Raw genomic sequence first — 13,069 nt, 5'->3', positions numbered from 1 at the left:
GTCAGCACTTCACAGGGATGAAGGAAAAAAAAAAAAAACCAACAACCCACAAATCTCCTAACTGATGCATAAACCAACCCCCAGTCTCCTAACTGGTCCACATTCCATCCAAGAGCCTCATCTTCTGTGTGCAGATTGGAATGCTGTGTACAGCTCTGGAGCCATCAGTACAGGAAGGACATGGAGCTGATGGAGAGGGTCCAGAGCAGGGCCATGAAAATGCTCAGGGGGTTGGAGCAGCTCTGCTGTGAGGACAGGCTGAGGGAGCTGGGGGTGTTCAGTCTGGAGAAGAGGAGGCTCTGGGGAGACCTAATAGCAGCCTGACTGTACCTGGATGGGGCTGCAAGAAGGCTGCAGAGAGACTGTTTGCAAAGGGACAGGACCAGGGGCAATGGCTTCAAACTAGAGCAGAGCAGATTTAGGTTGGATGTGAGGAACAAGTTCTATACTATGAGGGTGGTGGAACACTGGAAGAGGTTGCCCAGGGAGGTGGTTGAGGGGGAGTTGATGCCGGGCGGGACGCACTGGGGCGGGGGGTTGATGCCGGGAGGACTGCACTGGGGGGGCTGATGCCGGGAGGACTGCACTGGGGGGGCTGATGCCGGGAGGACTGCACTGGGGGGGCTGATGCCAGGAGGACTGCACTGGGGGGGCTGATGCCGGGAGGACTGCACTGGGAGGGCTGATGCTGGGCGGGATGCACTGGGAGGGCTGATGCCGGGCGGGATGCACTCTTTTCCCTTCACAGCTGTGGCAGCAGAAGCAAGGAGAGACCACAGGCCACACAACAAACATTCACATGGAGCCTGGGGGTCCTGAGCACACACAATCTGTAAGGAAGCACCCAAAGCTTGACTGCAGCAGAACTGCCAATCAAGGTCACTTGGTGGTGCTGCTGAATGGCAGGTGAGGAGCCAGAGCACCACAGGCAGTTCCTCCACCCCTTCCCCACTGCATTACCTGAAGTATTTGTTTGATGTGCTGCCTCTGAGGGTTCTCACCCTCGGAGCACTCTTGAATGCCATGAGGGTAACAGATAAGCTGGAGGAGTTTCTGTGCTTGCTTGTTTGAAAGAACAGGGTCCAAAATCAGATCTTTGTCTGTGCAGAGCCTCTCAGGCACCCACTCCTGCAAGTGACCAGACAACAGACCCTCAGGAAGCAGCCAGGCAACAGTCACTGCTGGTAAGCTGAACACAAAAGGGATTTTTCCATATGCAAAACCTGAGGTGAACTATGGTGACCATGCAACAGGTGAGGTTAGGAAGGACTCCTGTCCTTCAGTGCCACCTGCAAGGATGTTAACAGGCTTCCCCAAATTCATTCCTTCTCTACTTTGAATTCAGAGAATCACAGAATTGTCAGGGTTTGGAAGGGACCTCAAGGATCAGCCAGTTCCATCCCCCCTGCCATGGGCAGGGACACCTCACACTACAGCAGGTTGCTCACAGCCACATCCAGCCTGGCTACAAAAACCTCCAGGGATGAGGCTTCCACCACCTCCCTGGGCAACCTGTGCCAGTGTCTCAGCACCCTCATGGGGAAGAATTTCTTCCTAACATCCAATCTGAATCTCCCCACTTCTAGTTTTGCTCCTATCACCCCCTGACACCCTAAAAAGTCCCTCACCAAATTCAACTTTGCAATGAAACAAATGCTGCTGCAAAAGCACTTTGAGCATGCAGCTGCTAGAGTGCTTCAGCTGTCTCCTCCAAGTGCTTGAGATGCAGGTAGGAAAAACACCTCAAAATAGAGTGCAGGTTGATGCTAACAACTAACTAAAGCAGTTTGGGCCTGCCAGTGACCTACTGCTGTGCACAAATCACCCAGGACTCCCAGGCATCACTCACCCACTGCACTACATTCATTTAGCACCACAGTTCCTGCCTCTCCAACCCAGCCAGAGGAGCATCTCCGGAGCTCACCTGCTGGCAGATGGTTCTCAGCACATAGCGAGCATACTTGGTCAGGCTGGCAGTTTCTATGGGAGCAGCTTTTCCCCAGGGCTCCAGAGGCTGAGAGGACCCCCAGATCTCCTCCTCCGTGAGCTCATCTAACAAGCCTCCCTTGTGGAAGTCGTCACCCTTCAAGGAGCTGACGTTGGTGCTGCCGATTTCGGCGTCGCCTGTGCACGAGAAGCACAGAAGCGGGAGGTGAACTTCTACCAGAGGCTCTGTGCCCTAAGCCTCTTACCTGCCAGGGAACATCTCTGGAGGCCACAGCTGAGAAGTGAAGCAGGAGTGAGGTGGTCACAACCCAAAGCGTAGCACTAACTGGCTCTGCAAATCGCCACCTTCCACGTGTTGGCCACCCACCTCATTTTGCACAGCATCTTAGAATCATAGAATCAGTCAGGGTTGGAAGGAACCTCAAGGATCAGCCAGGTCCAACCCCCCTGCCATGGGCAGGGACACCTCACACTACACCAGGCTGGCCAGAGCCTCATCCAGCCTGGCCTTAAACACCTCCAGGGATGGGGCCTCAACCACCTCCCTGGGCAACCCATTCCAGGCTCTCACCACTCTCATGGGGAAGAACTTCTTCCTCACATCCAGCCTGAATCTCCCCACTTCCAGCTTTGTTCCATTCCCCCCAGTCCTGTCACTACCTGATAGCCTAAAAAGTCCCTCCCCAGCTTTCTTGTAGCCCCCTTCAGATCCTGAAGGCCACAAGAAGGTCTCCTCAGAGCCTTCTCTTCTCCAGACTGAACAGCCCCAACTCTCTCAGTCTGTCCTCATAGCAGAGCAGCTCCAGCCCTCTGCTCATCCTGGTGGCCCTTCTCTGGACACCTTCCAGCATGTCCAGATCCCTCTTGTAACAGAGGCTCCAGAACTGGAAGCAGTACTCCAGGTGTAGTCTCAGCAGAGTGGTGCAGAGGGGGAGAATCACCTCCCTTGACCTGCTGGCTATACTTGTCTTGATGCAGCCCAGGCTCTGCTTGGCTCTCTGGGCTGCAAGTGCTCACTGCTGGCTCATGGGCTTGCTGACAAAAGAGACTGATCCTCCTGGGACTGGCAGTGAGCAGGAGCCTGGCAAACAGAGCTGAGCACCTCCTCTCTGCAAGGCACCAGCACAGCTATCCAACCACCACCTACCCAAAACCAGCAGGGCTGATCACAGAAGCCAGAAAAAGTACTTTGGGGACAATGCAGAGAAACCTCAAAGCTAGGGAGAAGTCTGACCTGGGAGGAAGTGATGCTGCTTATGGGAGCATGGGCAGCACGACATCTTTCTCCTGTCTTCAGGGTTTGCCTTTCCAAGGGAAGGGAACTAGCACAGTCTCTGTGGACTTGGAGGGGACCTTGTGACTCTCTACAACTACCTCATCCAGACCTGGCAGAAGCCCTTCCTCACTTAAGGTGTGGGAAGTTATGTCCAAAGGTGGTTACATCTCCTGTACACACAACCTGGGGCTGGTTAGTCTGGAGAGAAGGAGACTGAGAGGGGATCTAATCAATAGCTGAGGGCTGGGGGTCAGGAGGGAGGGGACAGGCTCTGTTCTGTTGCACCCTGGGATAGGACAAGGGGCAATGGAGAGAAACTGCAGCACAGGAGGTTCCACCTCCACATGAGGAGGAACTTCTTCACTGGGAGGGTCCCAGAGCACTGGAACAGGCTGTCCAGAGAGGTTGTGGAGTCTCCTTCTCTGGAGACTTTCCAGCCCCATCTGGATGTGTTCCTGTGTGACCTGTGCTGGATTCTATGGTCCTGCTCTGGCAGGGGGGTTGGACCTGAAGATCCCTGGAGGTCCCTTCCAACCCCTTACATCCTGTGAGCTGTGATCCTGGTGTTATTCACTGGTGGACAACTGGAGCATGTGAGTCAAAAAACAGTGTGTGACTTGTACCCATAACTTTCATCCACTCAGCCTACAGCAGCACAGAGCCTTTGTGCAGGCCCTTCCCTGTGCACCCTGCTTCCCACCAGCTGCCCAACCCATGAGGGATGCAGCCCACCGTGGCAGATGACCTGTCCCTCTGCAGACACAGGGGCTGGCCTCTCCTCAGTGCTGCCACACAAACAGCAGCTCCATCCACTTCCAGGCAAAAATGTCTTAGGACAGAACATCTACAGAATCACAGAACCTTAGGGGCTGGAAGGGAAAGCTCATCCAGTCCAACCCCCCTGCCAGAGCAGGATCACCTAGAGCAGATCCACAGGAACACATCCAGACAGGTTTTGAAAAGTCTCCAGAGAAGCAGACTCTACAACCTCTCTGGGCAGCCCGCTCCAGGGCTCCAGCAGCCTCACAGAGCAAAAGCTTTTCCTTATGTTCACATCCCCCGAGGCCACCAGTAGGACCTTAGGGCAGGAGCCCTCCCACCTGGTGCCAGGCTCTGCTCTTCAGCAGGGAGGAGAGCCCCAAGATCAATGGGCATTAATGACCTGCACTTCACAGAGAGCACCCCATGGCATGAGTGACTCAGAGCTATGGAACATCCTGACCAACAGAGCAGGGTTGACTCACCCCAGCCCAAGTCATTTTAACTCTGTTCCACATGAAACTCGTTTGGCCACATTTAGATGTTCTCCTCTGTGGCTCTTAGAAAACCTTTTCCTCTCTGCTTGCTCTGCTCTGCCCTGCCCTGCCAAGGATGTCCTATGTCACACAGAATGGCTTGGGTTGGAAGGGGTCTTTAAAGGTCATCTAGTGCAACCCCCCTGCCATGGGCTGGGACATCTTCAACAAGATCAGGTTGCTCTAAGACCTTGGCCACCTCCAGGGATGGGGCATCCACAACCTCTCCAGGCAACATGTGCCAGGGTTTCACCATCCCTGTCACAAAGAATTCCTTCCTTGTGTCCCATCTAAATCTTCTGCTTTCAGTTTAAAGCCTTGAAGCACTGAAAGGCCACCAAAAGGTCTCCCCCAGACTGAACAACCCCAACTCTCTCAGCCTGGCCCCACAGCAGGGGGGGAAAGAGGGGGGGAAAGGGGGGGGGAAGGGGGGGGGAAGGGGGGGGGGGGAATGTTGGTTTAGTGCAAGGATTCTTCACTGTACTTTTTGTCAGTGCCTTGAGATCACCTAAAAGGATCTGATGTGGACTTAAGGCCCAAGAAGCATCAGACTGGATCAGAGAGAGCTCCACCTGCCACCTGCTGAAGTGCAGATCCCATCCCAAAGTCCAGCCTCTGGAGATCAACTCGAGCTGGCACCAGGAGGTCCAAGCTGCTCTTCAAAGATAACTGAGACCTGTTACAACTCCAGCAGCTTCTACCCAGAATAAAGCTCTGAACATTTTAAACAGAGGTAATTTTGGGGCAGCCTACCTGGAGATGAAATCCAGAATGAGCAGATGACACAGTCAGTAAATTAAACACCAAGTTGCATCAGGAGGAGGAAATGACCTAAGCAGAACCTTCCCTCTGCTAATGAGCCACAAGGTTGTGCTGAGCTGTGCTGGCTGACGTGGCCCAGGTGCTGATAGCAAAGCTCACTACTGCCTGGCACAGAGGACCTTCTGCTGGTTCCTCCTGCTGTTAGATGATGCAGCTTGAGCTGATGAACCACAGAATCATTAAGGGTTGGAAAAGACCTTCCAGACCATCGAGTCCAACCATAAGCCAACTACCTACCATGACCCTGAACTGTGCCCCAAAGCACCACATCTACAGCTTCTCCAACAGCTCCAGGGATGGAAATCCTCCTGCTGTTAGAGGATACAGCCTGATCTGATGAATCACAGAATCATTAAGGGTTGGAAGAGACCTTTCAGGCCATCAGGTCCAACCATAACCCAACTACCATGACCCTGAACTGTACCCTGAAGCACTACATCTGCAGCTTCTCCAACAGCTCCAAGGATGGCAACCTCACCACCTCCTTCAGCAGCCTGTTCCAATGCCTCACACCACTCTTACACTCAAGAAACTTTTCCCAACACCCAATCCAAACCTCCCCTGGCACAACTGCAGCCCCTCTCTTTCTGCTGCTAGTTACTTGTGAGAAGAAACCAACACCACACTCACTACAACCTCCTTCCAGGGAGTTGTAGAGAGTAGTAAGATAATGACCAAAGGACCACAGAATCACAGAACATTAGAGGTTGGAAGGGACCTCCAGAGATCATCAGGTCCAACCCCCTGCCAGAGCAGCATCACTTAGGGGAGTCTGCACAGGAATGCATCCAGGTGGGTTTGGAAAGTCTCCAGAGAAGGAGACTCCACAACCCCCCTGGGCAGCCTGCTCCAGGGCTCTGTCACCCTCACTGCAAAGAAGTTTCTCCTCATGTTGAGGTGAAATCTTCTACATTCAAGTTTGTATCCATTGTTCCTTGGCTTATCACTGTGAGCCACTGAAAAGAGCCTGGCCCCCTCCACTTGACCCCCACCCCTCAGATATTGATAGACATTGATCAGATCCCTGACCCTTTCCTCTACCAGCCAGGGTAAGAGCAAAGACAAACTACCAGAGCAGAAGAGCTGCCTGGGTCCACACCCAGCCCCCACACTCCATCAGCCCAGCCTCTGCCCCACAGCCCCCACGGATCACAGCCAGAAAGGTCCAAAACCCAAAGGAGACAATTCTGGGCTGGGGTTAGAGGGGGGTGAGCAAAGCAGCCTCTGAAGCTGCTTGGCCCAGAAGCGACACCAGGGAGTGGTCAGGAGATAAGAGTTACCAAAAAAAAAAAGTGAAGGATTGACTTAAAAAACAGGAACTTTGGTGAATTCAAGCAACCAGCCCAGGCTCAAACTGAAACCTGCTGCTCACTTAGCACAACCCAGCCAGGAGAAAGCCTGTGGGTGAGGTTAGAAGATCTTTGAGGCACTGCACCACACAGGAGGTAAGTCTCTGCCTCTGGACACTTCTGAACTGCATTTTATTGTCTCTGCAAAATGACTGAAAGGCAGAAAGAGCTAAAATTGGAGCCTGCTGAAAGGGACTTAGAACAGTTGTGGTGTACAGAGAGCTGGGCTTGGCTTCTGGCCAGTTCTTACAAGGAAACCAAGAAGACATTGAGGGGAGGATTGTCTTTACCCAGCTGTTCATAAACTGGACAGACAAATTTATTATCCTTTTGCAGGGAATTTCTGACCCCATTTGTCTGCACTTCACATGGAATCATAGAATTGTCAGGGTTGGAAAAGGACCTCAAGGATCATCCAGTCCCAACCCCCCTGCCATGGGCAGGGACACCTCACACTACAGCAGGTTGCTCACAGCCACCTCCAGCCTGGATGCAAAAACCTCCAGGGATGAGGCTTCCACCACCTCCCTGGGCAACCTGTGCCAGTGTCTCACCACCCTCATGGGGAAGAATTTCTTCCTAACATCCAATCTGAATCTCCCCACTTCTAGTTTTGCTCCATCCCCCGCCCTGGTCCTATTATTCCCTGGCACCCTAAAAAGTCCCTCCCCAGCTTTCTTGTACCCCCCTTCAGATCCTGGAAGGCCACAAGAAGCTCTCCTGGGAGCCTTCTCTTAATCCCTTAAATCCCTCTGTGTTCAGAGATGCTGATTTGCTAATGTTGCTTAGTCTTACCAAAAATGTTATTTCTCTTTGTGCTACTGAACTGAGGCTTGAAGCAGGAAAATGAACACACAGCTAAGACACTTCTGTAGCTCTTCTCTGCATTTCTTTCTTCCCTAGTGTTTCTCATACCAAGTCTTGCTCTTCCCATGTCTTTGTAAACCTATTAAAATATTATGACTGAGAACTCTTCTCCTGCTCCCTATGAAATGAAAACCACAACTCCAAAGTACACAAACCCAAACCCAAGATATAAACCAGGAGGGGAAACAGCAACTGAAGTGGTTTTTGACTCTCACTAGATGCCTATCTGCCCATGAAAGGTTTCCACTCCCTCTTGAAAAAGTAAGAGCCCAAACCACAGCACATAGGTACCTAAAGAACTTTTTTTTTTTTTTAATTTAAACGGAACATTGGAAGATAAACCCTCACAAATTCAAACATGTTTGTGCCTGTCCCCACATCAAAGGAACTATTCAATAGAGAATTGTGGCTGCATCAGCCAAGGTTTTGTGATTTCTCTACCCAAAGCTGCATGTGCCAGAGCCAATCTGCTGATGTGTTCTAGGAATCCAATCAGGAACATCACAGCCTGGGATGGGGAAGGTGTGGGGGGAGGTTGCCCTCAGCAGCCATCCTGGTGCTGATGGTAGTGACAGGACTGGGGGGAATGGAATAAAGCTGGAAGTGGGGAGATTCAGGCTGGATGTGAGGAAGAAGTTCTTCCCCACGAGAGTGGTGAGAGCCTGGAATGGGTTGTCCAGGGAGGTGGTTGAGGCCCCATCCCTGGAGGTGTTTAAGGCCAGGCTGGATGAGGCTCTGGCCAGCCTGATGTAGTGTGAGGTGTCCCTGCCCATGGCAGGGGGGTTGGAACTGGATGACCCTTGTGGTCCCTTCCAACCCTGACAATTCTATGATTCTGTGATACTTTCCTGTGCCAGGGAGTAGTTCAGCCTGACACATAGGTGCAGAACAGAAGTGCATCAAGGAAAGGCTCTGTGGCAAATGGAAAGGAAATTCCTTACTCATTGCAGAGCAAGGGAAGTGGAGATACAACAAAGTGTAAAAATCAGCCTCAGAACTGCTCTTCAGCAACCCATGGCATTTGGGGCAGTGGATATTTTCCTGTGCCATGGAGTGGTTCAGTCTGACACAGTGCAGCCCTTCCCCAAATGTTTTGTGCTTTGAAAGATGTGAAAGTGAAACACATCCACCGGCTCTCCACGGCTGTCACAGGCAGATAGGGAAGTGTCTGGCACTCTGCTTGAGAGGCCAGGAAACTGAACCAGATAGTAGAGCAAATGAGGAGCACACAGAGCCCAGCTCTTGGGGTTTTCTGGTTTCCCAGAAAAGGCCTCACAGCTCCAGCCTTGGCACCCCCCAGCACGACCTCTGCTTGCCTGTATGCAAAGTCTATCAGCCCATTGATGTTCAGCACCAGCTCCATCAGATCGAAGATGAGCTGGATGTGGTGAGCCAAGGGCAGATGATAGGATGTCCCTGAGGCAAAGCTTGTGGTCTGTTCCAGGACATTACTGGAGATCTGTCATAAGCAGTGTTGGGCAGTGAGTCACTGAGGGCTCCTGGGACACAGCAGTGCCCCACAGTCCCAAAGCGCTGACAGCAAGCGGTAGCATCCTGCAGACAGAAACGCTTCCAAATCAGACTCTGCTACCCTGCACCTCCCTTGCACTGCTAAACCAGCACACTTCTCAAACCTGCCAGCAGAGGAAATGCTGCTCTGCTGCTTCACAGCAAGAGGCAAACTGCTCTTAACACCTGCAACTCTGATTTTCAACCCATGGGGGGCTGTGCTTGGAAGAAGAGGCAAAATCATTTTTCTTCTCAAGTCACTGCACTGTGATTTTTTTTGTTTCGTTGATGGCTTTCAGATAGAATCACAGACTGCTTTAGGCTGGAAGGGACCTTGCAAGGTCCTCTAGTCCAACCCCCCTGCAGTGAGAAGGGAAATCTGCAACTAGAGCAGGTTGCTCAGAACCCCAACCAACCTGGAATGGTTCCAGGGATGGAGCATCTCCCCCCTCTCTGGTAGATAATTAATAGCCTCTCATCCTGCAAACAAAACACGGAATAAATTCACTCAAAAAAACAGATCCAGAAATGCCCTACAAATTATCAGGTGTCTACCTCTCTTTGTATCTTAGCCTCCAGTAATTAAAATACACTTAAACACCTGACAAAGGGATGACTGACCTCCCATGCTGATGCATTTGCACTCTCACAAAGCCCAAAGACAAACCAGGAGAACTGGTCATTTAAAACCAACTCTCTGTGTTCTCCAGGCACCCACTAGCATAGTTCTGAGCAGCAGAGATTGGCTATAAATTCTAATATCCAGGCAAGAACAACCTGTCATTATCCACCAGCCTCCCACAGAGAGACAGTTTGTCCCACAAACACACTGAGGAGTTCCTGTCCTGCATCAACACAGTGACACAGCTCACACACAGGCAAGACAGGGCATCCAGAGAGGTGATTCTGCCACTTTGCTCTGGTGAAACCTCACCTGGAGTACTCTGTACAGGTCTGGAGCCCTTAATATAGGAAAGACATGGACCTGATGGAGAGGGTCCAGAGCAGGGCCACAAAAATGAGCAGGAGGTTGGAGCAGCTCTGCTATGAGGACAGGCTGAGGGAGTTGGGGGTGTTCAGCTGGAGAAGAGAAGGCTCTGGGGAGACCTAATAGCAGCCTGACTGTACCTGAAGGGAGCTACAGGAAGGCTGGAGAGAGACTGCTTGCAAAAGCCTGGAGTGACAGGACCAGGGGCAGTGGCTTCAAACTAGAGCAGAGCAGATTTAGGTTGGATGTTAGGAATAAGTTCTTTACTATGAGGGTGGTGGGACACTGGAACAGGTTGCCCAGGGAGCTGGACAAGGCCCCATCCCTGGAAATATTCAAGGTGAGGTTCTGAGCAACCTGATCTAGTAGAGGATGACTGCAGGGAGGTTGGACTAGGGAGGTCCCTTCCAGCCTGGACCATTCTATGATTCTAGGATTAGTAACTCTCTAACTTACCAACCAGCCCCAAACAAAGCTGGTCATGGAAAGTGATGCAAAACTGATTCCCACCTTGTCACTGAAAATTCCACTACTTCAATAACAAACCAGAAAGCTTCTTGCACAACAAACCTCCCCACACAAAGCAAACCAGCCCCCAGTTACCCTCCCAAGCAGGTCATTCAGAATGGCAAGGCAGCACTTCGGTTTGGGTTTTTTTTTTTTTTGTCCTTTTGCCTTTGAAGAAGCAGAGCACTGAAAATTCTTGGGGTATACAAAACACCAGCAAAAACCTGCACTTGCCTCTTCTTTTCAGCATCAAAGGCTGCAACTCCATACATACCTGAGACGTCACCTGGTGTTGATCAAAACAGGACAGCTTCTGCAGTTTTGTGAACACAGTCTCCAGGCTGGGAAATGCCTCTTGCTTCATCTTCCTGGCTTTTTGCTCTTCATCCCCAACTTAACAGATTGAAAAAAAAAAAAAAAAAAAGAAGAAAAAAAAAAAAAAAATTAATTTAGTCATTTTCCATTTAATGGAGCCCTAGTTTTGCATTATTACTGATTTAGAAGGCCAGGAAAACTTTAATAAGCTTTCCCCATGACTACAGAAAGCCTCTTGCCTCAGTTTTCCATTGGGCTTGGGACAAACACAACACGGCGTGGAGCAATTCCAAATCTACCTCAAGGCTGTTCCAAAGCACTAAAATGACACCAAAAAAGGCTGCAACCAGTGACAGAGTTTTACTAGGAGGGCAAGGAATGTGTGTCACTGGCTTGATGCACAGGACCTGCCATTCCAGGCTCTAGCCCAACAGAGGTGCTCACAGCCAGGCTGGTTTAATGCACATACTGGTGGGTACTGGTTGGTTTAATGGGTACTGGTGGAGGAGAAGCTCAACAGGAGCCAGCAGTGAGCACCTGCAGCCCAGAAAGCCAACCAGAGCCTGGGCTGAACCAAAAGAAGCTTAGCCAGCAGGTCAAGGGAGGTGATTCTCCCCTTCTGCTCCACTCTGCTCAGACCACACCTGGAGCACTGTGTCGAGTTCTAGAGCCCCTGTTACAAGAAGAATCTGGAGGTGCTGGAAGGTGTCCAGAGAAGGGCCACAAGGATGAGCAGAGGGCTGGAGCTGCTCTCCAATGAAGACAGACTGAGAGAGTTGGGGTTGTGCAGTCTGGAGAAGAGAAGGCTCCAAGGAGACCTTTTTGTGGCCTTCCAGGATCTGAAGGGGGCTACAAGAAAGCTGGGGAGGGACTTTTGAGGGTGTCAGGGAGTGAAAGGACTGGGGGGAATGGAGCAAAACTAGAAGTGGGGAGATTCAGATTGGATGTTAGGAAGAAATTCTTCCCCAGGAGGGTGGTGAGAGACTGGCACAGGTTGCCCAGGGAGGTGGTGGAAGCCTCATCCCTGGAGGTTTTTGCAGCCAGGCTGGAGGTGGCTGTGAGCAACCTGCTGTAGTGTGAGGTGTCCCTGCCCATGGCAGGGGGGTTGGAACTGGCTGATCCTTGAGGTCCCTTCCAGCCCTGACAATTCTGTGATTCTCAAATAGGGATTTGAGCACTGTGGTTGTGCTGGTGCCACCCTGGTGCAGCCTCAGGCCCAGCAGCAGCCTGGTGCTGGCAGGGCTCAGGCCAACACCTCAGCCAATGGCTGTCAAAGGGATGAAAGCCAAAAGACACCTTCCACATGCACGGCACCAGATAGCTCCCTGAGCACCTTCACAGCTCACGTGCTCCACAGGCTACCCTAGAGCAGCTGAGAGCCCTCTCCACCCAGCTGAGTGGTGCTCCTCTTGTTCAGAATCTTGAGGATGTCCTTGGTGATCCTCTTCAGCTGCTGCCTGGCTTTGTCCCACTCCTTGCCCGCGCTGTGCAGCAGGACCATGCGCTGGTTGCACTCGTGGCTGGAGGACTGGTCCTGCAAAGAGCAGACAGGACTGAAACCTCTTTGCTTTCTACTCTCAGCACCTGCAGAAACCCAACCACAAAATTGATTAAGGGGAGTGGAACATCTTCCTGTTGAGGAGAGACTGAGCTGGGGCTCAGTTCAAAGATGTGCAGGGGGAGTGCCAAGAGGATGGAGCCAGGCTCTGCTGGGTGATGCCCAATGACAGCACAAGGGGCAGTGGTGGAAGTTGAGCCATAGGAAGTTCCATGAAAGCACTAGGAGAAATTTTGTCACTGTGAGGGTGACAGAACACTGGAACAGACTGCTCAGGGGGGTTTGGAGTCTTTCTCTCTGGAGATCCAAACCCACCTGGATGTGTTCCTGTGTGACCTGCTCTAGGTGCTCCTGCTCTGGCAGGGGGTTGGACTGGATGAGCTTTTGAGGCCCCTTCCAACCCCTAACATTCTGTGACTCTGTGAACCTGAGCAGCCCAGATTGCACCAACACCAGCTCCTCATCACAAAACACATCTCCTGTGGCTAGCAGTGTGGAGGAAGCAGTGCCAAACAAACTCACTGCAGAGGAGGGTGAAAATATAATAGAGGGGGAAACCTCACCTGATGTTGTAGATTCGATAAGGACAGCACCAGAAGATGCAGACTGTGCCCTGGACTGAAACCCACAGTAGCA

General features: G+C 51.7%; 1 protein-coding gene across 1 annotated transcript in view; it reads right to left on the bottom strand.

The window, feature by feature from the left end:
- The window catches only part of MED12L (mediator complex subunit 12L), a 124,702-nt gene that overhangs the window by 13,587 nt on the left and 98,046 nt on the right, over positions 1-13,069 (bottom strand). The window contains 5 exon segments of the mRNA XM_054385766.1: positions 961-1,128; positions 1,925-2,124; positions 8,850-9,015; positions 10,835-10,953; positions 12,256-12,409. Coding sequence (XP_054241741.1) covers positions 961-1,128; positions 1,925-2,124; positions 8,850-9,015; positions 10,835-10,953; positions 12,256-12,409 — 807 coding nt within the window.

This window comes from Indicator indicator, chromosome 13, assembly GCF_027791375.1.
Source record: "Indicator indicator isolate 239-I01 chromosome 13, UM_Iind_1.1, whole genome shotgun sequence".
Taxonomy (NCBI): Eukaryota; Metazoa; Chordata; class Aves; order Piciformes; family Indicatoridae; genus Indicator; species Indicator indicator.
The sequence above is the reverse complement of the archived record's forward strand: the minus strand, read 5'-3'. Positions and strand labels throughout refer to the sequence as shown.